General features: G+C 52.5%; 2 protein-coding genes across 3 annotated transcripts; one reads left to right on the top strand and one right to left on the bottom strand.

Annotated features, from left to right (window-relative positions):
- Positions 1–31: 31 nt before the first annotated feature.
- On the bottom strand, positions 32–10,404 carry ACTL6B (actin like 6B). 2 transcript variants are annotated; one of them, XM_010979437.3, is made up of 14 exons: positions 10,318–10,404; positions 9,786–9,862; positions 9,427–9,592; positions 9,024–9,124; positions 5,042–5,139; positions 4,291–4,385; positions 4,119–4,225; positions 3,324–3,413; positions 3,109–3,170; positions 2,896–3,010; positions 2,681–2,761; positions 2,484–2,579; positions 2,197–2,283; positions 32–321 (listed from the first exon to the last, which is right to left on the bottom strand). In XM_010979437.3, exons 1-14 carry the CDS (start codon positions 10,340–10,342, stop codon positions 241–243), a joined length of 1,281 nt encoding a protein of 426 aa, XP_010977739.1. In that variant the 5' UTR covers positions 10,343–10,404; the 3' UTR covers positions 32–240. The 2 variants fall into 2 exon arrangements, with proteins under 2 accessions (XP_010977739.1, XP_010977740.1); XM_010979438.3 differs by having other exon boundaries at positions 242–321; positions 2,197–2,299.
- A 7,007-nt stretch (positions 10,405–17,411) lies between these two features.
- GNB2 (G protein subunit beta 2) lies at positions 17,412–22,658 on the top strand. The gene is made up of 10 exons (XM_010979439.3): positions 17,412–17,581; positions 19,854–19,999; positions 20,204–20,242; positions 20,361–20,467; positions 20,789–20,852; positions 20,936–21,098; positions 21,193–21,259; positions 21,589–21,790; positions 21,883–22,099; positions 22,180–22,658. Exons 2-10 carry the CDS (start codon positions 19,943–19,945, stop codon positions 22,284–22,286), a joined length of 1,023 nt encoding a protein of 340 aa, XP_010977741.1. The 5' UTR covers positions 17,412–17,581; positions 19,854–19,942; the 3' UTR covers positions 22,287–22,658.
- The last annotated feature ends 272 nt before the right edge of the window (positions 22,659–22,930 follow it).

Genomic DNA, 22,930 nt, shown 5'->3' with positions numbered 1-22,930 from the left:
CCACCCTCAAAGAGACCAAACTTTTTTTTTATCTTAAAACATTTTTACTCCTTTTAACCCAGAAACATCACAATCTAAGAGGACGAGTGGGAAGGGGAAGAAAAGGGGGCGATGGGAGCGTTGGGGACTTCGATCTGCGCTTGCGGAGTACAGGCGGGGGAAACCCTCTTCAGCCTTTCGCGTCCCCTCCCCCACCGCGGCAGGCAGGCAGGCAGGCCTGCGGGTGGGGAGGGGGCGCGCTCAGGGGCACTTCCGCTCCACGCACTGCTTCCCGCCCTCCTCATATTCCTGCTTGGAGATCCACATTTGCTGAAAAGTGCCCTGGGTAGGGGGAGGGACGACATCGGCGGTCAGGGAAGCCCCGGAGGAAGGGAGAAGCCCCTCCCCCTACTCCCCCACCACCCCCGTGCAGGCTCTACCCCTTGGAACACTTCTCCTGGCCTCTCTGCCACTCAAGCCCACATCCTTCCCGCAACCACCACCATCCCGAACCCTCCTTCGTATTCAGAGGGTGAATACCCGCTTCATATCGTTCAATGCACGATTCATTCATTCAACAAGTATTTATTGAGCACCTGTCTGCCCAGGGCCAGCGCATTTCTCGAGCTGAGAGGTGGAGCTTACAGCCCCAGGCCAGCCAACCGGTAACCCAACACTCCACATGTCCCTTCTCCACCGAGTATCTTATCACTCCATCCGGCCTTACAAGCATGTCAGGTCTCCCTCATTCCCAAGAAGAGCTTTCCTCCACCCTCCTCACCATTCCGGCACCACCTAACGTCAGAATGGGGTTGTCTTCACACTGGTGCCCTATCCTGACCCCTCTGTTGCAACATGCCCCTTGAGGGTCTCCGATCCTGGGCCCTATTTTTGATGGTTGCTCTCCCTCTGCCTGAAAGTTAAGTTTCCGTGTCCCTTGGCTCACAGAACGTGCCTTCCTGGACCATGTCATCCTCTCCGGTGGCCTCTGCTCATGTGCCAAAGCCCCACCCTTCCCACAATCTCTGGTTTCCGGTGCAGGTCTCTGTGCTGAGTTCCAGACCCAAATACTCAGCTGTCTTTTGGACACCTCCTCCTCAGTATCCCTTGGGACCTCATATTCAACAGGTCCACAACTGGGTTCATTCTCTTTCCCTGAGGCCTGTTCCAAACCTGCCTCCTTGGTCTTTCTCACCTTCTGTACCTGAACTGTCTGAACACAGTGGCCACTCGCCACATCACACACTTGAAATTGAGCTACTGAACACTTGAAATGTGCTAGTCCTAAAAGAGATCTTGCCCAGCTTTCCCCATGGGCCAAGTTCTTACTCTTTCACCTCGGTTTGAATGCTCCTTAGAGGCCCTTCATGACCCCTGACCTAGATCAGGTCTTCCTTTTGAAAGAACAACCCACACTTTGTGGTGACTTCCTGTCTCGTGGTCTCAGCCTCCTGCCTGTCCCCACTCATGAAACAGGGGTGATGTCTGGAGTCTGAGACAATCTGTCCACTTCAGGTGCACAGGAGGCCCGAAACCACCCTGTGACCGCCACAGTCCTAGCCCTGAGCTAACTTCAGATGGTCCGCCTCCTGTCTTTCTGACCCTTGTTTCTGTCTCCTTGGGGGTACCCCTTCTAGTAGATGTCCTCCTTGCCTGTAATGGCCTGCTGACACCCGCCAGGTGCAGTCTGCACCCCCAGCTCTCTGCTCAATGTCTTGCCTCTGCCCCAGGAGCTGGTCCAGACTGAACTCACCACCTACTGCCCAGACTCAATCCACCTGCCTACTTCTGTTTGTCCCCTGCTCACCACCCCAAGCCCACTGCTCCCCATTCTGTGACTCCACGAAAATAGAAAGAGCCTCCTTGCAAGGTCCCCTCACATCCAGCTCAAATCCTGACCCCTAGAAACTCATGTCTGACATAATTTTCCCAGACATACCTGTGGCTGTCACATCACCTTGCCCCAAACCTTCAGTGTCCCACCCTGGCACACCAGGCCACCACAGTCTCATCCCAGCCAACCTCACCAGCTTCCTGTCCTCTGCTCCCTGATTTATGCCCTGATGGAGCGTTCACCTTTCTGGGAGCACTGACTGCCCTTTCTCAAAAAAAAATGTTTGTTGAATGAATGAATGACGAGGCGGGCAAGTCGGTGGGGTCTCTCTGGGTCTGCCCCTTCCCTACACTCAGTGCTAAGCCAGGTCCCTTCCCTCTCACCAATGAGGCCAGGATGGAGCCCCCAATCCAGGGGCTAAACTTGCGCTCCATGGTGCTGTTGCTGGCGATGAGCTTCAGTCTCATGCTCTGGGAGAAAGAGGGGCTAGGGGAAGCAGATACCTGGGTTCTGGGAAGGGACAGGGCTAGGTGTGGGGAAGGCATAGCGAAAAGGGCTCTATTCTGGGGGCCGGAATGCTCGCTTCATGTGTGGGAAGGAGGTCAGGCTTGGTCCTGAAGGACTAAGCCAAGACTGGAGTCCAGGGCCCTGGTCAGGGGTGGGCTCCTACCGGCGGAGTCTTCTGGGAAAGCTCTCGATTGAGCCTGTCCGTGAAGCCCTGGAGTAGTGTGTTCCCACCGGTGACAATGACACTGCCATACAGGCCCTGAGAGCAGGGAGAAGGCGTGAGCACACAGGGAACAGCCCCTCCCTGCCCCGCCGCCCCTTCTCCGGGGTTCCTCTACCCAAATGCTGCTTAGGCCTCACCGGGCGAATGTCAATGTCACACATGCCGATGCTGGTGGTCACCACATGGCCCACACCTAGCATGGTGTTCCCCGACAGGCCCTGTGGAGAAAAGTGAGTGGGCTTTGGGCCCTCTGTCCCCTCTCCCCAGACCCTTGTGATCCCTCCCAGCTTTCCCCATACCTTGGGATCCAGAGACCCCAGCCTCCACCCCAGTGCCCTCCACTCAGCCCCACCTTGACATTGGAGGGATCAAACAGGCCCTCAGGGATGCGGAGCCGCTCAGCACCGTAGTCTGTGTTGTAGCCATTGGGCATCTCATAGTGGACTGTGGGCATCTGCGCAGCCACCCTGCACAGGAAGGAGCAAGACTCTGCTTGGGAGTGCTCCCAAAGGACCAGGGGTCCCCCAGGCCCCAGTCCCCAACCCTGGTCATGGGCCCCACTCACTGCTCATCGTAGGGAGAGTCTGAGACCTGCAGCACGGAGGCCTGGAAGTCCTGGATCACCTCCTGAGAACCCAGGGAAGTGGTGAGGGCTGGCCCTCCCCCCTCAGCCCCTAACCCCCCCCCCACACACCTGCAGGGCTTCTGTCCTTCCCCTCTACTTATGGCAGGGGACCAGGAGCTGGGGTGGGGTTTGAGGGACCTTCTCCAGTGTCTCACGTTGCACATGTAGTTATGCCAGGACTTGGAAACCTGGGGTAACTTCTCCTTCTTCTTCCAGTTTGGGGGGGCACCCTCCCGTACAGGTTCCTGTTAGGGCACAGCCTGTGAGCATCTTTCCTCATCCCACACTGGCCCGACCCACCCTAACCACACCTGCATTCCCAACACTTGCCCACTCTGCAGCTAACCAGTACTGGGTTCTCTGCTCTGGTGCCCAGAGAAGGGGTTTCTCCCCTTTCCCTGTTAGAGGAGCATGCATGGGGGTAGCCTGTGCCCGGGGATGCCACCCGTGCAGTGGGTGCAGCTGATGTGAGGGGCCCCAGTCAGAGAACACGGAGGGCCTGGGGACTCCAGTAGGAGGCCAAACCTAAGGAACAGCCTTTTACTGAGCCATGTTCCACGTGGGGGTTCCTTGCATGCAGTGTCTCATTTAACACTCACGACAGCCCTACATGCTGTTGTCCCACTTTACAGGGGAGGAAACTGAGGCTTGGGGGGCTTCAGTCTCATGTTCGAGGTCACACAGCTCTTCCAGGGCAGAAGCAGACCTTGAACCTGGGTCTGTTGGACACCAGAACCCACCACACTGGCCCACACACACATCCTGCTGGCAGTTGGCTGTGGGACCACGCCACGTCCCTCAGCCTGTCCAGATCTCTGATGCCTCAATTGCATATTGAGGGACTGGACCCTGGGTCCTCTTGGGGCCCAGACGCTCCCTGTTCTGATATCTAATAGGCCAGTGGGTCAACAGTCAGAGGGTGAGTGCCCAGGACATCCCAGAGGCTCCACCTTGGCTGCAATCATGTAGGGCGGAATGATGTCAATGGCCATTTCCTGGAAGAGCTCTCGGCACTGCATGGAGATGAAGTCCCCTGCCAGGGGTGACTTGACAATGCCTGGAAAGGAGGGGGTGTCAGGGCCTGGTTCCCCAAGGCACCCCCAACCCCTGCTGAGGCCCCACCTTGCTGCAGGACGTAGCCATCATGCACTGGAATGGCCGTGGTGTGGGTGGCCCCACTGTCCAGCACCAGACCTGTGGAGCGTCCATTTGCAAAGCTGGTGTGGGATGAGTAGGTCAAAGAGACAGCAGCGGCAAATGAGGGGGCTGGGACCTGAGTCTGGCCTAGTCATTCTCTGCTCTCTGTGGTCCAGTCCATTCCCAGTCTGAAAATTTCTCCTTATGGTTTGAGACCCATCTTCTGGAGAGAGGTTCCTGAGATCCTTGTCACTTTTTTCTCGTCTGAACAACTTTCTTCCTCTCTTCCTTCCTTCTGAGCTCCCAGCCTCTCTCTAGTCTTTGTTCTCCATCCCATGGGCTCCCTGAAATTAGGGGCCATATGGCCCCAGTGCCTAGCACAGGGTTCGATGCAAGTAAATCCTTAAAAAAAATATGCTGATTGGTTGCCTGGGGAGGGAACACCTCAGTGTCATATACCCTTCCCTACTCTCTCTAGTCCTAGCCCCTGCTGTTTACTTGTCCCAACTCTCCATGTGCAGCCTGATCCAAGGAATGGGAAAGGGCTGCTGATATGGCCACCTCAAGGTCCAAGGCACTTAGCCCCCAGGGGCCTGCTGCACTAATGGGGCTCAAGAGGGTGTCTGCCCATCTAGGGTATTGATTGCCTTAGAATCAGGCCCAGCCTCCAGCTCCATGCACCACACACCCTACTCTGGCCCTCCACCCTGGCAGAGCAGCTCAACCCAGAGGATACGCGGTAAGTACAGCTGTCTTGCATAAGAAGAAGGCAGGAATGTTGTACTGCTCGAACATCAGCTCTGTCAGCTTCTCCCGCTTGGCACGTGTGTTCCACTGGGGAGAAAGTGCAAGAGGGGAAGATTCAGGAAGGTAAAGGCACAGATCCATCCATGTCCATACCCACTCCCCTACATACACACATCTATCTTGCACTGGGACAGAAGTCAGGCCCCTTTACCCTCATAGATGTTTAGAATATGAGAACTATAAGTAATTTTAAAGATTAAACCCAACTGAAGAAAACAAAACTCAGAGAGGGATAGTGACTTGGCCAAGATCACAAAGAAAGCTCTTGGTAGAGCTGGGTCTAGAGTCACAGTCTCTTGACTCCCAACCCAATGCTCTTAATTGTGCAATACACACTTTGGGCCCCTCCCAGCCCCCAGTACATCCCTCTTCCCCATTCTAATCATCTCAGAGGGAAGAAAGCAGAGGAAGAGAATTTCTCAGTAAAAATGTTGGATTGAATACAAACACCTACTTTTATTTCCTCCCAAGATCCCAGGAAGACTATAATAAAGGGAGGATTAAAAAATAAATAAATAAACCCACAAAAGCCAACAAACACATAAAAAGATGCTCATCATTTCTGGTCACTAGAGAAATGAAACTCAAAAGCACAATGAGATACCACTTCACACCCATGCAGGAGGTGGTAATAATTAAAAAACAAAAGAAAACAAAAACCAGAAGATAACAAGTGTTGGAAAGGATGTGGAGAAAACAGAACCCTTGTCCATTGCTGGTGGGAAGGTTAAATGGTTCAGCCTCTGTAGAAGATAATTGGCAGTTCCTCAAAAAATTAACATAGAATCACCACATGACCCAATAATTTCATTCCTAGCTATATACCTAAAAGAATGGAAAACAAGCACTCAAACAAATCCTTATACACAACCACCCACAGCAGCACTATTCACAATAGTTAAAGGTGAAAACTACTCAAATGTCCATCAATGGATGAATGGACAAATTGTGGTATATCTGTACAATTAAATACTACTCAGTCAGCTACAACATGAATGAACCTCAAAAACATTATGCTAAGTGAAATAATACATACTCAAAATGTTGCATATTATATCATTCCAGCTATATGAACTATCCAGAATAGATATATCTATAGAGACAAAAACTGACTGATGGTTGCCAAGGGCTCCAGGCAGGAGGACTGGAGAGGAACTGCTTCATGAAATGGGCTTTCTTTGGGGGTGATGAAAATGTTTTGGAACTAGACAGAAGTGATGGTTGCACAATGTTGTGAATGTATTAAATGCTATCGAACTGTTAACTTAAAAAACATTAATTTTATGTTATGTGAATTTTACCTGAGAGAGAAAAAGAGAGAAACATAAACCATTAAAGGTTGAGAATAACAAGAAAGAGAAAACAGCAACAAAATTTTGAAGGTTTAAAATCAGATAGGTGAGTGGTAACTGACTGAAGAGATTCAAGAATGCTGACCCATAAGCTGGTAGTGGAAAAAGCCAGCAACAGCCAGTGTTAAACTGCAGGCTCCTCACAGGGATCAGGAAATGGTAGTTTTAGGTACCTCTGGAAGTGGAGGGAAAGGGGAAATAAAATAAGATTTTTTTAAAGCTATTCAAGTAATAGAGCCCTAAACCCTCTTCCTAATTCAATGTCACTAGGCTATTGCCTATTCCAAACTCAGCAGAAGACTGGAGGTTTATTCTCTGGAGAGAATAAAACTGAGGGTCTCTAAACTGGTGGGACACTTGAAATTGTTGGGAGTGAGGACACTATACTTAGAAAAGAGAAATTCAATGATGCCATGCATATTGAACGCTAATAAATTCAGCCCTATTCACTCACTTGGCTTCCAGAAAGGGGGTGGGCAGGCCTGCCTTCAGGTTCGAAGTCTTCCCTGCGCATTACATCAAAGATCTAAAGATGCCAGTTATCAGAGGCTGCCAAGTAAACATCCCAGTCCGATCGTCCTATAGCAAAGATTGCAGTCAACAAGTCCCCCTGCTCAATTAACTTCTTAGTCCTTCACTCTTAAATACATGCAGACAACCAAGAATTTGCAGAAATCTGAGAAAAGCCTAGAAAGTGAGATAGAAACTCCCAGGAAAAGGCAGGGGGAAAAAAGCAACTTGGAAGAACAATAATTATAGAGGGAGACGAAAATTTCCAAAGACAAAACTAAAAATACCCTTAGCAAGATAACTGATGATATCACACCCATGAAACAAGAATAGCATGCTCTAAAAAGTAACATTCAAAAAAAAAAAAAAAAAAAGTAACATTCATGGAACAAAAAATAACTCCCGGGAAATAAAAATACAGAAGCAGAAATGAAAAACTTAATAGAAGGGTTGGAAAATAAATTGAGGGAATATCCTGGAAATTAGAAGAAAAAGATAAAGAGATGGAAAACTTAAGAGAAAAGATAAGAACCTTAGGAGACTAGTTCAGGAGGTACAAAATCCAAAAAATAGGATTTCCCAAAAGAGAGAACAGAAAAAAATGGAAACAAATAAATCATCAAGTAAATAATTAAAAATTTTCCACTGGATTGAAAGACATAGGTTTCCAAATTAAGAGGACACATTGAGAGTCTAGAGTCATGGACAAAAATAAACCAATACAATATTGCAAAATTATGAAATACTGAGGACAAAGTGAAAATTTTTATAAACTCTCAGAAAAATAAGTTGAATCAAAGAATCAGGAAGTAAATGGTTTTGGCCTTCTTTTTGGCAACAGTAGATGCTGGAAAACAATGGAGAAGTGCCTTCAAGATTCTGAAGAAAAATGATTTCCAATCTGGAGAGTTACATCTAGCTAAACTGTCAATCCAAGGTTAGACATGAAAGGTCTCAAAAATTTTACTCCTTATGACGTTTCTATAGTAGTTACTGGAAGATGTGCTTCATGAAAATAAGGGAATAAATCAAGAAAAGGTGTCATGAAATACAGGAAACAGGACTTCTAATACAGAAGAGAGGCAAAGGGAATTCTTAAGATGATGGTGAAGGGAAATGTCAGGATGATAGTCTTTTGCACAGAAGGCAACTAGTCCAAAGCAAAGCAGGTCAGTGGGCTTCTGGAGAGATTTCTTCAAGATGGAATTGATAGAACACTTAAAGGAGTTCAGGTCTTGAGAAAAGATATAGATAACTGATTAATGATCTAGGGTCACATTATTAAGTAGATAGAAAACTAAGAAAAACAGAAACCAAGTCAACTTTCAGCTCTAGAGAAAACAAAAAGTTGTACAGGAAAGGAAAAGAAACCACAGTTTATTGCCTGGCTCAGGCCTGATTAGCATAACAATAAGAGTGTTAAAACTGAATATTGGTCTTAAAAAAAACATCCCTAAACTACAACTGTGCTTAAGGTGAGAAATGTGTGTGTTGTGGGCTGGGGAGGAAAGAGAGCTGAATGCTTACTTTCTACAGGGGGAAATCCATATATAATACCTAAAGATAAAAAATCCACAACCAGCAATTTAAGTGTGATATTTAGAGATATGAAAGGTAGTGGCAAAAAAAAAAAAAAAAAAAAAAAAAAAAAAAAGCTAAAAGAGAAAAGCAATTGTCTCTGGAAAAGGGGAAATAGAAGGAGGAGGGTGTGAATGGCAGTTTTTTTCTTAACATACTTCATAAAGCAAATTGATTCTTTATGTACATATAAAATATTGACAAAAATTTTAAGTTAAAAGGTCAGAAAAGTTCTTGGTGTTGGGGAATGGGGCAGTGTATAAAGTTGGCTAGGGGAAGGGCAAGTGGATAGAGCCAGTGGAGAGAGGGAGGCATGGAGACTAAACCAGGGAGGAAGGAATATGATTGAAGATGTTGAAGATGATGGAATTGGAAGGAAAGTTTGAAAGGTGAAGTGGAGTGATTGATGGCAGTGGTTTGAGGAGAGAGGTGAGCCCCAGGGGTATACTAGGGGCTGGAAGAGGCACTTACCGGGGCCTCAGACATGAGCACTGGGTGCAGGTTTGGCTCAGACTTGACATGTTTGCTGTAGGTGTGATCCAGGATCGCACGAAAGCACTCCCAGTCCTCGACTGGGGCCAGGAGACCAGTGGAGAGATGAGGGTGGGCAGGCAGGGGTCCAGGGACACGAAGGAAAGGAAGGAGGGAGGCCAAGTCCAGGGGAGGGGAAGTGAGACAAACTCCAGCAGAAATTCCCCCTTCCCAGGATCCAGTGGCCCCTGGTTAGGAACCAGGCAGCTGTGGGAAGTAGTGAGGACATCCCTGGGACTTGGGCAGCTGCAAGGAAGACTCTGTGGGTGTGGGGTGCTGTGCCATTGTTTGGGGGTGTGGGCTCCGGGCCTGTGTCAGGAGGCGGTGGGTGGGGGCCCCTTACTCATGCCATTCTTGAGGGGAGACATGACCTCTGCTCCATCCCGAGGCACGTGGAGGGCGTTGGTGTCGATGTGAAAGATCTTCCCTTTCTTCTCTTTCTCTCCCTCCAACTCCAGCCCGCCCCCCTCCTCTGCAGCCAGCAGCCCCACGGTGGTGGGGAAGTCAGCCTGGTCAGGGGGATGGGTATGGGCAGGAGAGAAATCAATCTCTTGTCCCCAGCCAGGACCATGGCAGGGCCCTCAGCCCGCCCCTGGGTTTACACCCACATTCCCACTAAATAGAGCTTCTGTCTTGACTGTGAGAGCCCTGGGTAGCCTGGAGGGGAGCCCTAGGATTTGGGGAGGGGTTTGGAAGGCTCACCTTGGGACAGTCCTCCCCAGCGTACCCAGCGCGGACTGAGAAGGAGCCAATGTCAAAGACCAGCGCCCCCACCTCATCTGTGCAGGGAAACAGACTTGTGAGGGGACCTCCCCAAAGTCTGTCCCCTTGGATTGCTCCGATAGGAGGTCAGGGCAGAGCCACAGTCTCGCCACCTTTAACGCCCGGACCGGGTAGGTGGGGGCTCCGCCAGGAGTTCAGGTTCCTGGGAGTGGGAGTCAAAGACTCCAAAGTCCCCTTTTGCCCAGTGACCGTGTTTAGGCCACTCTCCTTGCTGAGCTGGGGGCCAAGCGGAGGTGGGTTGAATGGTGGAGAGGTTGGGCCTGGTACGCGTGAGCGACCAGGGAGGGTCGAAGGTTGGAGTGGCGCAGGACCCAAACCTGGGGCTGGATCCGCTCGACCGCCGAGGTGACAGGCCCCAGGATGCTCAGAGCTTGGGCGCACCGATTTGGGGCGCTGGGCTTCGGGCGAGGCCGCGCCAGGCTGGGGAGCCCAAAGCCCGAGGCTCGCTCACCTCCGCCGTAGACGCCCCCGCTCATAGTGCCCTCTCAGCGCTGCTCGCGGCCCGTGGGCGTCGGCGGGATCAGCACCGGGGCGGCCGGACAGCTCCCGCGATCCCAGGCGGGGCGGGGCGCGGGGCGGCCAATCGGGAGCCCGGATCCCCCGCCCCCAACGGCTCCGCCGATTGGCTGAGAGGCGAGACAATAACCTGGCCGGGGGCAGCTGCTTTAAAGGGGCAGACACCTCAACCTCAGGCGGCGGGGAGCGGATTGGCTGGAGCAAAGACCTCGAGGTCAGCTCTAAGGGATAGGCAGGCAGAGAGCAGGAGTACGCAAGAGATAGAGACCTTGTCCATCCGGAGACCAGGACTCTGCAGGATGACCGATGGGGCCCCGGCTCCCTACTTTTTAGAATAGGATAGAGGAGAGGGCGCCATAGTCACGGAGAGCTGTCCCTTCTCAGGCTCCTGAGCACGGTTTAGCCATATCCAGGACTGAATGAAATCACTGGGGAGGGAAGGAAGGGAAGAAAGAGAGGGAGAGGTCCAGGATAGGGTGTGTCTCCCTGTTTGTTTCCACCTTTGTCTTTCTGATGGCCCCTCTTTTCCTCGCTCATCCCCTGGTGCCTGAGCCTTATACATATACACGTGTACACACATGTACACACGTTCACACATGGTGCTCAGCTAATCAGCTTTAGCTTCCTTTCTCTCTCCTTCTCTTTTCCTCTATTCTCACAAGTTATTTATCGAGCAAGTGGGTTTTCTACGAGTAGGCTCCTAGGTTCTTCTGGGCTCCTGGCATGAGGCCACCTTCACAACAGTTTTGATAGCAAAAAGGAAAGAGCTGCTTTGACAGCCTGGCATAGCTGAGAGACTCTTATGTGAGCATGTGTGTAGATGTGTGCCTGTATGTATGTGTTTGTGTCAGCATATGTGTTCATATGCATATATGTGCATATGAATATGTGCGTGTTGGGGGCACTCCCACCTACTTGTTTGGGGGTGGGGGAGCATTAAGATCAGAGACAGCAGAGGAAGAGGGTACTCTGTGATGGCCAAATGCCCCTGAAGATTCTCTGCTCACCAGATACCCACTCTGGAAGAGACTCCACCCTTCCCCAGCCAAAGGACAGATGGTTGGAGCTGGCACATCTGTTACAGCAGTGGCATTTCACATGCCCAGGGTTGGTTCTGAGTGTAGGCCCATCTCCCCAGACAGGAAGCTTCAGTGGGAGGGGAATTGTAGGAGAGAGAGCTGACTCTGGAGCTGGGAAATTGAAATATTTCAAGGTGACCCTAGATCAGTCATTGACCTCTATAAACTGAGGCCTGGATGAATTGGATGAGCCGGTGCATTCATGTCTTCATCTCTCAAAATGCAGAGGTGAGGATCAAAGGGACGCTGTAGGTGAAAGTGATTCTATTCCTGGCCTGCATCTTGCCTTTTGCTAACATTGAATGATGTTGCTTCACTTCCCCTGTAAGTTCACCTTCTCAGTTCCCATTGCTCTCTCCCACATGCCAGTCAGGATGTCAGATTCAGAAACTGCCCTAGTCAGGAGAAACCTTACTGATCATGGATCTAACTCCTAGAATTTATAGGGATTTCTCCAGATAGAGAGGCAGGGCCCTGTCTTGGGTCACACAACCCATGGGGGCAGAGCCAGGACTAGAACTCATATCTCTCATCAGCCAGCTGACAGATGACCTTGTTTCATAACACCTCTGTGCCCCTCTCCAAGCTTCACTGTCCCCATCAGTAGGAGAGCTGGTGATGAGGACTCAGTCTGACGCCAGAATCAAGCTCTGGCTATAAGCTGGGCACACAGGATTATTCAGCAAACATCAGGTCCTAAGAAAATCCCTGTGGCATCTTTGAGGCTTTAATATTATTATTAATTTATGATTAATTTGTATAATTAATTTATAATTAAGAAAATGTTCATAGAAATCTGGAGTCTCTCAGGTAAAGTGATTTTTTTTCCCTGCTCATGGTTGGTGGAAAAGCTACAGTCAGCTAATACAGGACTAGATTTGATTTACCTCCCAGTCAACTGTGGCCAGTTTTCATTTGTCATAGGATCTGTCATGATGGAAGTGGTTAAGATAAAGTTTATTAAGATATTTCACTCATCCACTTATTGATTCAAACATCTTTTATGAATACGGTGTGCCAGGCATTGTACAAGGTATGGGAATACTAAGGTGCATAAGATGTATTCCTGCTCTCAAGGAGTTTTGGTGCAGTGGGGAGCGGAGACATACGTAAAAGTGGGATGAAATGGAGGCTCAGGGTAGGGAGGGGCTACCTGTCTCTGAGAGTCCAGTGAAGTTTGAGCTGTATTGTGAAGGATGAATAGGGGTTTACCAGTGAGCAAGATGGGAAAGGTCTTCCACACAGAGAAGAGGGTGAGCAAAGGTCTAGAGGAATGGGCATTTCTAGCATTATGAGGAAATAGGAGTTCAGTCCAGAAGGAGAGTTGGATATGAGCTGATGGCAGAGACCAGTGTCAAGGGGAGATATGACTGGAAAAATAGTCAAAGACTGACTCATTCATGCCAGAACCCTACTTTTGTTTAGCAGACACAAAGCATCTGCTATGTACCAGGCACTGATATAAATACTTTATAAATATTAAGTAATTTAGTCCTCATAATGATCCGATTATCATCCCCATTTTGCAGTGGAAACAGAGGCACGGAAAGGTTAAGTGACTTGCCCAAGGTCACTCAGCTGGTAAGGGACAGAGAGGAGATTTGAACTGTGGCATGTGAAAACGTTGATTTTCTGGGGGAAACGTTGCTTCGATTCATTTCACAGATGTTGTCTAGGTGCCTGATAGGCACTGGGGATAAAATGGCATATAATTTGATGGGACTCTTATTGAATTTAATGTCTATCTTGGAAGATTGAACAATAAGCCCAATAAAGTCATCTGGAGGTTCTCCCATTGGTCAAACCTTGAGCACCTGGTAATGATGTCGAAGGTGGCAGGGCCATGACCCTCAGATACCACACCTTGGATATGATTTGGCATCTTTTGAGGGTCTGTTCATTGCTTGGTGAGCTGTCACCCAGACCTCTGCCAGACAAACCAAGTGCCCTGGCTTCCCAGGGAACCCCTAGTGCAGGTAGCAAGTGCCCAGAAAGAAACAGTCCAGTAAAGGCTGCAGCAGGAATGGAGACAGAATTGCAGTGGGGCACGAACAACAGTGTAGTCAGGGAGGCAATATTTACACTAAGACTGAGAAAATGAAAATGTTCCCAGCTGACAAGGAAGGTGCATTGGAGTGTGGGTGGAAGGCATTCTTAGCAGAGGGGACAAGACCCAGCCTGTGTGTCTTGCAAAGAAGTTTGGCCCTTCTTATGGAATTGACAGGGGACTACTGCATGGTTTTGAACAGCAAAATTATGAGATTCAACTTGCAATTTAGAAAGATACCTCTGGCAGCTATTTGGTAGGTTGACTAGAGAGAGACTATCCTAAAAGGCCAGGTAATAGGCAATAACCAAGGTAATAGCAGTTGACAGACAGTAGAAAGGACAGATTTAAGCAATATTCAAGAAGAAGCATCAACAAGATGTATCCACCAATGACACAGACTGCTAGCCTTACATCAATAGCTATCCCCCTTCTTTCTTCATGAACAATGTTTTAGCTGGGTGTATGGCTAAAGACTACATTTCCCAGCCTTCCTTGCACCTGGCCAACTTCTGAGAAGAAGTTAGTAGTGTTCTCAAACAGGAAAGATCTTATGCTTCCCATGCCAACCCCCTTCCCAAGAGATGAGAGTCAGATACAATTGTGGGAACTGCTTGGGCCACACTGGACACAGAGATGAAAGCCACATGTTGATAGCTAAGATGCCCCGCAGCCCTGGAGGATCTATTTTGGGGCTGTCACTTAAGTCACTGAATTTTGGGAACTCTTTGTTATAACAGCTTGGACTGTAGCTTAATCCGCTGACCATCCTTTGGATATGGCGAATGAGGGAATGAGAAGCTCCTGGGTGGATGGTGGTGCTGCTAACTGGGCCAAGAGATTCAGAGCAGGGGTAGGGTTGGGCAGGATGGGGTGGGGTGGAAGAGGATTAATTTAGTTTTGATTTTGTTGAGTGTGAGACATCTGTGAACTGTGATGTAACGGTTTTAACAACCAGCTCTTTGGGGAAGGTGAACCTCGATCTGAAGGATTTGCTGGGTTCCACAGTGTAAATACTCCCACTCTGATGATTACAAGTTCCTACTATCAACATGACTTCATTGAACAAATTGTTGGGAAGAAAGGTATATCAAGGGCTCTTGTGAGCTGGTCTGGGCCAGCACAAGCTGATTCTAGCACACCATTGTCCATAAACATCCAGATGGAGATGTTCAGTCTGCAGTTGGACAGACACCAAGCCTGCACATGGAGACAGAGATTTGAGAGTCATGGGCAATTACGGGGTAATTAAAGTTCCAGTAGTGACTGAAGTCACCAGTGAATATCATGGAGAGTGAGAAGAGGAGGCTGAAGTTGGGATCCTGAGAAAATCAATGTTTACAGTGTCCTGAAGAGGAGGAGAGGCTGAGGAGAAGCCTAAGAAAGAACTGTTAGAGGAAGGAGGAAGTGTCCCTTGACCCATCAGAGCCAGCTTTTCCACATATGCTCCAGGGCTTCTGCCTTCTCAGAAAACTGGTCATCTGCTGGTTGTCCCCTATCGGTCTGCATCCTTCATCTCTCTCTCCTTGCTGTCCTCCTCATTATTACCTAAACAATCTTCAGTAGCTCCTATCAAAACACAAATATCTTGACTGCACATTCTCCTCCCACAGATGCCCCACTTTCCTACACCCCCTCCCAGACAAGATTCCCAAAGCCTTGGCCACCTTGGTTTTCTCCACTGCCTCATTTCTCACTTGCCCAAAGCCCACAGCAAACAAGAGTATCCACTGCAAATGCTCCAGACAAAATCACCAGTGGCCTCCCCAGAAGTCAATCCTACGCCCACTTCCCAGTCCAGCCTTGCTGCCTCTCTCTGCAGCATTCAACACAGTTTCTCATTTCTTTTTGGAAACACTCTTTTTTCTTTTGGGTTTGAGTCCAGAACTTCACATTCTCCTGATTTTCTTTTTAGCTCTCTGGCTTCTTTGGCAGCTTGATCTCCTCTGTCTGACCTTTAAATGTTGGAGTTCCTCAGGGCTTGGTTTTAGGCCATCTTGTCTTTTCCCTGAACCTCTTAATGACTTCATCTGCTCTAAAATGCCATTCCTTCTCAAGGCTCTGTTCCAACCCAGGCTCTTCTGCTAAGCCCCAGACCTGCTTCAACAGCCACTACTAAGTATTCTCTGTGCACCTCTCCTAAGCACCTCACGTCCCAACTTAAAACTCTTGAACTTCCTCCCCAAATGTCTCTCCTTCCAACTGTTCTACTCTCAGTAACAGCACTTCCAAGCCGCCAGTACTAATAGTTATTTCCAGGTCATCTACTATCTGTTTCCTCTGTAGATTGTAAGCTCCCTGCAGGCAGGGAAGGGTGCACAAGTTCAAGGTTATATCATCAGTGCCTAAGACAGTGCTTAATACATCACTGGGACTCAATAAATATTTGCTGAATGAGTTAAAACAAAGAAGCATATTAGCACAGAAGTCAAAGTGAGAGGAAGTCGTGTCAGATGCCCTAACGAGATGAACAAAATTGGGTTCTAGTCCAAGGCTGCTAGTTTTCTAAGCAACTTTTGGGAAGTCATGTTATCCATCTGCAGATGAGGAGGAAATTGAAGTAAATTATCTATAAGGTCCCTTTCAAATTCTAACTTCTAATTGACATCTAATATGTACTGCTAATGTATCATTGAATGGGTTAATGCACATAAATTGAGTTTGTGCTTAACTAAGGATGTGCTTTTTTGTGGGGGGGGAAGGTAATTAGGTTTACTTATTTATTTTTAGAGGAGGTACTGGGGATTGAACCCAGGACCTCATGCATGCAAAGCATGTGCTTTACTGCTTGAGCTATACCCTCCCCCCGGATGTGCCTTTTAAAACATTTATTTCTTTAAGAAATGGTGCTTTGAAAACTACTTGTAATGCTCTTAATAGACACTAAAGGAAAAGTGTCTGTTTTGATACTTTTACCTTTAAATTGCATGAGGATTCAATGAAAGCTATTCTTTGACTTGAACTTACCAAAGCACTTTCACAACCCACGGGGATCTCATCAGTCCAAGATGACTTGCAGGGCACGTAGCCATCAACACTCTCACTTTACAGATGTGGAAACTGAGGGCTATACTTACATTTTAATACATTTACAGGGATGGTCCAGAGCAGGGTTCATCAAGAGGCCAGCACTGATATCACTACACACAGTAAAGTCGATAAAGCTGCCTTCGTTCATATCGCAACTCTGCAGCCCTAGAAATCTGTTTCCACTGCTATAAAATGGGTTCAATGCCCGTACTTAACTTCAGAGCATTGTCGTGAGGATTAAATAAGTGTGGACTCAATAAATATGAGTTGTAAGTACAGTGTCATGCAGCTCTGTAAAGAGTTCTACAAAAGCCCTCTGGGCAACGCGAGGTCACTGCCTGGGCAGGGCTGTTTTCACAGCATACCTGGGTTCCCAGGGGCCAGCCCAAGTCCCCACTCCTTCCTGCTCCTGCTCGAGGACCTTCGGAATCGCTGCTCTTCCCCTCCACCGCCTAGAGGCCGTCGGGCCTGCAAGGCGCGGGTAGCAATCTCTGTAACTCCACCTCCTACGGAGGGGCGTGGCCTAACCGGTCAGGGGGTGGAGCCAAATTGAGAATTTGGGCGTCGAGCTTCCTTTCTCAGTCTGGAGCCGCCCAATCCGGGTGGGCAGGTCACGTGACCAGCAAGAGGTTTCGCCCTCCTTTATGCCCGTACCACCTCTGCCGGTCCCGGGGGGGATGTCTTGCACCTTTTCGGGAAGCAAAGCATTTGTTTTGGTCCGTTTTGCGTCGAAATAGTGTGGGATAATATCTTGGTTGCGACGGGGTCACTCTTTACCCCTTAAGTGGTATTTTTCCTTCGGACCTCCCCCCACGGAGTAGTTGGTCTCGCCCAGCCGGGCCCTGGGCGCGGCGGCGCCGGCCGCGTCACTGGCGGGCGGGATCCCTCCGCTCTGGGGAGAGCAGCGCTGGACTGTTGAGTTGGGGTGACTGAGGAAATCCATCCGCGTCGCCGCCGCTGCCGCCGCTGCCGCCTCCGCCGCGGAGGAAGACAGGACCTCCCGCGGTCTTCTAGCGACCCTCTGCAGAGTCCCATCGCCACAGGTACCTCCGCTGATAAAAGGAGTCCTCATCCCCCCCAGCCCCAAATTCCCATGGGGGGAACCTCTCTTCCGCCTGTCTCCCCGGTCTGGCCTCTCGGGAGCGGACGTAACTCCCCAGACCTCCTCTCCCTTCTTCTGGCCCCGTCGCTCGCAAACCCGGAAGGGGAACTGGGGGGACCCTCGCCCCGAGTAAACGCACACGTTCCCTGCATCGTCGGGGTTTTTTTTTTTTTTGCCGGACCCTAGACCCCATCCCAGCCCTACCTGCCTCTTGGTCCCAGAAAAGTTGGGGGGGCTAAATTCGTGGCTTCCTCTAGGCCCCGTCCCGCCCCCTTCCACCCCCCCACCCTCCTGCCTGCCCCTGGGTAGCGCCCCTCGTGTCCTTCCATTTCGCACCCCCGTCGGCATTCGCCTTGCAAAACTCCAGAATCCTCAGAGGCAGGCAAGGCCGCGAGGCCACCCTTCCCTTCATCTCCACCCTCAATCTGGGTTCTGCCTGTGTCTTCTGGCCCCATTACCCTAGACTGGAGATCTCGGCGCCCTATTCCCTTTAGTAGTCCTAACCAACCCCACGCTTAGCTCCCGGGAGTCCCCACCCCCCGCCTAGTTTTCTTTTGGGCAAAATGGAGGTCGTGGGGGCCGGAGGGCCAGGCCCACTGCGCTTCGCAGCGCGGCACCGGCCCGCGCCTTCCAGCTGGCAGATCCGGGGACCCTCTCTTGTGCTCTCCCCTTCGCCCTGCCAGACCTGGGGAGGCGGTCGCACCCCCATTTTTCCTTAGGGCTCCTGCTGCTATATGCCCAGAATCAGGGGCCGCCGAGGGGGCCCTGGCGGGTGATGGGGATTGAGGGCTGGGAGCGTCGCCCCCGCCCCCAGCGGCTTCCTCCTGGCTTGTTTCCTTCTGCCCAGAGCCTCTAGCGTTGTCGTCCGGCCTGGGCTGCTGGCGGCTGGAAGGAAGGGGCTTTGTCCGGAGCTGGGGCGTGGGGGCGGGGGGCTCTACCCCCTCCCTTTTTTGGAGGGTCGTCCTCTGGCTCTGGTGTAGAAAGCTGAACTGACAGGGGAAATGTCAGTGGGGAAGAGGAACGCCCAGGGCCTGGGGGAAGTGGGAGCAGGGTGGGGGACGCCTGGGTCGGCAGAGTGCAGTGTGCGTGGTCAGATCACACAGGTGTCCAAAAGGTGGGGCAGGACTCCAGGCCTTGGAGCGAAGCCAGCCAGGCCCCTGGGGCCCCGGCGCGGAGCCCACGGGCTGGGCTCTTGGGGAAACTAGGGCTCAGGTGCCGGGCCGCCTGGGGCCGCCCGCCCGCCCGCCGGCGTCTGGGAGAGAGCAGCTCCGCGCCGCGGGGCCGGGGACCTGTCTTCAGAGCCCTAATTACTGGAGAGCGGCTCCCACGGGCTTTATGCGGGCGCGTCGGGGCGAGCGGCCTCGGCACTGGAGGGAACAACGGCTTGGGGCTGCCTTCCCCGCCACCCTCGCCTCCCCTCGCCGCGCGGCTAATGGGGCGCAGCCGGTCCAGGGATAATCCGGGGTGAGCCGTCCCGAACCTATTAGCGCCCAATCGGCTTTTCCCAAATCCTGTAAACAGCCACCTTGGCCCGTTCTGGGGAGGGGCGGGAGGCTGGGTCGGGCGGGGGCGATGGGGCCGGGGGTGGGGTCACCCACCCTACAGGTCTCTGCCGTGGATGCGGTTGCCTTGGCAACCGGGCTAGGGTGGGGGCACTTCACCAATGAGGTGCTCTCAGTCCGGGTGACGGTTGCCTAGGCAACCCCACGAACAGCCCATCTTTCCCCTCTGGTCTCCCCCACCCCCAGCTGGGGGTGTGTGTGGAGGGTGTGCGGCGTGTGGGGGTGCATTTAAAGAGGCACCGCCCCTTTTAAAATTAGGCGCTAGGAGGGCGGTGCCTCTGCGGGCCCGGGAAGACGCCAGGTCTGTTTTCGAAGGGACTACCCCCCCCCCCCACCTCCGGCCCCCAGTTCCTGCCGCGAGTGTCCCGCCCGGGCTGCTGTCCGAGGGAGGGGTTTCCCCTGCGCTTCCTCTTGCGCTTCCCGCTCCGTTTCCGGGGGGCGGGAGGAAGATTGGGGAAGTCAGCTGTTCTCGGCAACTGTCTCTCCTGTGCCAGAGACCCTGGCTCTGTCCCGGGGACCACGCCACCGCTGCCGCCTCCTCCTCCTCCCTACTCCGACCGGTGCTTACCCCTTCCGGGCAGCGCTTCAACCCCGCCTTTCCCCCTTCTACCCCCGTGGCCTTGGGCCTGACGTCAGCCCTGCATCCCCCAGGCCTCGGGCCAGCGGCGAGGAGCTGCCTCCCCCAGCCCCCGTCCCGCGGCCCCCAGCCGCCCCCAACCCCGCCCCACGGGCCCGGCGCCATGAGTGAGCTGGAGCAACTGAGACAGGAGGCCGAGCAGCTCCGGAACCAGATCCGGGTGAGGCCCTGGCCGCCAAGCTGGGGAGGCTGAGCGGGCAGGGCCGGGTGGCTTGTGTGGACTGGGCCAGGGGAGGGGTTTTGGGGGACGGGTACGGTAATCTCTTAGTCTCATCCTCTCCACTCCCCTTCTGTTGTCTTCCGTCTCCTTCCCTGCCCATCTCTTCTCCTGCCTCTGTCTGACTGGCTCTGCCATCTCTTATAGGATGCCCGAAAAGCATGTGGGGATTCAACACTGACCCAGGTGAGATGAATCCAGGGCTAGACTTGGGGTTTAGGGAAGGAGCAAGGGTTTTGAGCCATCCTGCTCAGAGGGCCCTGCTGCCTGAACCTCCCTGAGCCCGTTCTGCTGCCACTTACAGATCACAGCTGGGCTGGACCCAGTGGGGAGGATCCAGATGAGAACACGGAGGACTCTCCGTGGGCACCTGGCAAAAATCTATGCCATGCACTGGGGGACAGACTCAAGGTGCGTGTGGCTGGGGCTGTGTGCTGAGCCGTCGTCTTTGCCCTGGGTTTAATTTGTAGCAGACTGGGTGGGCAGGGGCAGCCTTGCAGATCTGGTACCATGAACAGGATGCCCATGTTGCTCAGTCCGTTTGGGAAGACCAGGACTCCCAGACATCCCCAGGGGACCAGAAACAGGACCACACCGACAGGAATTTCTGGGCTGCCACTGGGAGTTGTCTCTGAAGGGCCTCCCACCAGATGGGAGAGGGAGAAGGGTGTCCTGCCTCCAGACTGGCCTTCGCACCCTGACCCCTGTGCCTCTCCTGCCACTCTCCCACAGGCTGCTGGTCAGCGCCTCCCAGGATGGGAAGCTCATCATCTGGGACAGCTACACCACCAACAAGGTAGAGGTGGTGCTTGAGGCCGGACGGGGCTGGGCTGCAGGCCCTGGCTGGCTCTGACCCTGCGCACTGCCTCTTGTCCATAGGTCCATGCCATCCCGCTGCGCTCCTCCTGGGTCATGACCTGTGCCTACGCGCCCTCAGGGAACTTTGTGGCCTGTGGAGGGTTGGACAACATCTGCTCCATCTATAGCCTCAAGACCCGTGAGGGCAATGTCAGGGTCAGCCGGGAGCTGCCTGGCCACACTGGTGAGAGGGGCCTGGCAGGACATGGGTGCTGTTGCGGGGGGAGGGGCTGCACTGCCCTCCCTCAGAGGCCCGGCTGACCAACCCCTTTCCCCAGGGTACCTGTCGTGCTGCCGCTTCCTGGATGACAACCAAATCATTACCAGCTCTGGCGACACCACCTGGTGAGGCCCTGTCAGGGCTAGGCCCCTGGGGCTCACCCACACTTTCTGCCTGGGAGGCCACTGCATGAGAGCTCAGAGTGAAGTTCATATGCTGCTCAAGCAAGGGTAGACCCCTCGTTGTGAACACCTCAGCCTCCTGTCTGGTGTGAGGAGGGAGAAGGGGAGACCTGTCCTCACCTGGGACAGAAGCAGGCTTCTGTTACCCAGTGGCTCCTGGCACCCCTTCCATGGAGGCTCTGTCAGGCCTGGGCTGCCGTGGTGGAGGGGTTGGGAAGAGGGAATCTGTCCTGCACGCCCCTCTGATCACTTCCCTCTTGTCGCCTCTCCAGTGCCCTGTGGGACATTGAGACAGGCCAGCAGACAGTGGGTTTTGCTGGACACAGTGGGGATGTGATGTCCCTGTCACTGGCCCCCGATGGCCGCACCTTCGTGTCGGGTGCCTGTGACGCCTCTATCAAGCTGTGGGACGTGCGAGACTCGATGTGCCGACAGACCTTCATTGGCCACGAATCTGACATCAACGCTGTGGCTGTAAGTTGTGGGGTGCGCTAGGCTGATGCATCTCTGCCAGGCTCCTGGCCCTGGCCTGCGCCCTCATCCCACCCTGGTCTTGTGTCCTGCAGTTCTTCCCCAACGGCTATGCCTTCACCACGGGCTCTGACGACGCCACGTGCCGCCTTTTCGACCTGCGGGCTGACCAGGAGCTCCTCATGTATTCCCACGACAACATCATCTGCGGCATCACCTCTGTTGCCTTCTCGCGCAGCGGCAGGCTGCTGCTCGCTGGCTACGACGACTTCAACTGCAACATCTGGGATGCCATGAAGGGCGACCGTGCAGGTGAGCCAGGAGCTGAGCAGGGGGCAGGCAGGGACAGGGAGCCCCGGCCAGGTGAGTTCTGATGTCCTCCTCCATCACAGGTGTCCTCGCCGGCCACGACAACCGCGTGAGCTGCCTCGGGGTCACTGATGATGGCATGGCTGTGGCCACAGGCTCCTGGGACTCCTTCCTCAAGATCTGGAACTAACAGCCCCAATCCCAGCTGCACCCAGGCTAGGAGGGGCCCTGCCCGTGCCCACACTACAGGCCGGGAGCTTTGGGGCTGGGTGTATACCAAGCCTCCCTCCCCAGGCCACGGGGCCTTGGGTCCCTACTCCCCTACCCAGGTTTGGTTCCTCCCAAGGCCCCCACTGTGGAGATTAAGATGGGGATAGAATGGGGGAAGAGGAGGGGCAGAAAGCCCTCATCCTTTTGCTGCCCTGGGGTTAGGGCCTCATCCCTCTGGAGGGCCAGAGGCAGGAGGTGGAAGCTCCAGGGGCTGGCTTTTTTAAAACTGGTTTTATTTTAATTTTTATTATATTTTCAGTTTTTCCATAAAGGAACCAATTCCAACTCTGTACCTGGTCTGTACCCTTGCTCGTGTCTTCCTTCCTCTAGTTCTCTGTCCCTGAAGACAGAGTGGCCGGCAGGGGCAGTGCTCACTCTTCCCCAGACTAAAGCCAAGTCACAGGCAGGAGGACCTCCTCCCCCAGCGGGTCACAGGTGTCCCCACACCCCCAACTCTCCCAGTTCTAGCCTGGCCCTGTTGGGCTGACCGACCAGAACCACCTCTGCCCAAGGCTCAGTTCCCAGCTCTGAGCTTTGCCTCTCATCCCCACCTTCCCCTTCCCC

This window comes from Camelus dromedarius, chromosome 24 (genome assembly GCF_036321535.1).
Source record: "Camelus dromedarius isolate mCamDro1 chromosome 24, mCamDro1.pat, whole genome shotgun sequence".
NCBI lineage: Eukaryota > Metazoa > Chordata > Mammalia > Artiodactyla > Camelidae > Camelus > Camelus dromedarius.
This window is presented reverse-complemented; position numbering and strand designations above follow the sequence as displayed.

What these genes read in the sequence shown, in the direction of transcription:
- GNB2 (XM_010979439.3), top strand. Translation starts at nt 19,943, where the DNA reads ATGAGTGAGCTGGAGCAACTGAGACAGGAGGCCGAGCAGCTCCGGAAC. An exon ending in AGCTCCGGAACCAGATCCGG is followed by an intron (nt 20,000 to 20,203) that starts GTGAGGCCCTGG and finishes CATCTCTTATAG; the next exon opens with GATGCCCGAAAAGCATGTGG. An exon ending in AGCTCTGGCGACACCACCTG is followed by an intron (nt 21,260 to 21,588) that starts GTGAGGCCCTGT and finishes TCGCCTCTCCAG; the next exon opens with TGCCCTGTGGGACATTGAGA.
- ACTL6B (XM_010979437.3), bottom strand. Translation starts at nt 10,342, where the DNA reads ATGAGCGGGGGCGTCTACGGCGGAG. An exon ending in TCCCCTCAAGAATGGCATGA is followed by an intron (nt 9,125 to 9,426) that starts GTAAGGGGCCCC and finishes TCCTGGCCCCAG; the next exon opens with TCGAGGACTGGGAGTGCTTT. An exon ending in CCTACATGATTGCAGCCAAG is followed by an intron (nt 3,414 to 4,118) that starts GTGGAGCCTCTG and finishes GTGCCCTAACAG; the next exon opens with GAACCTGTACGGGAGGGTGC.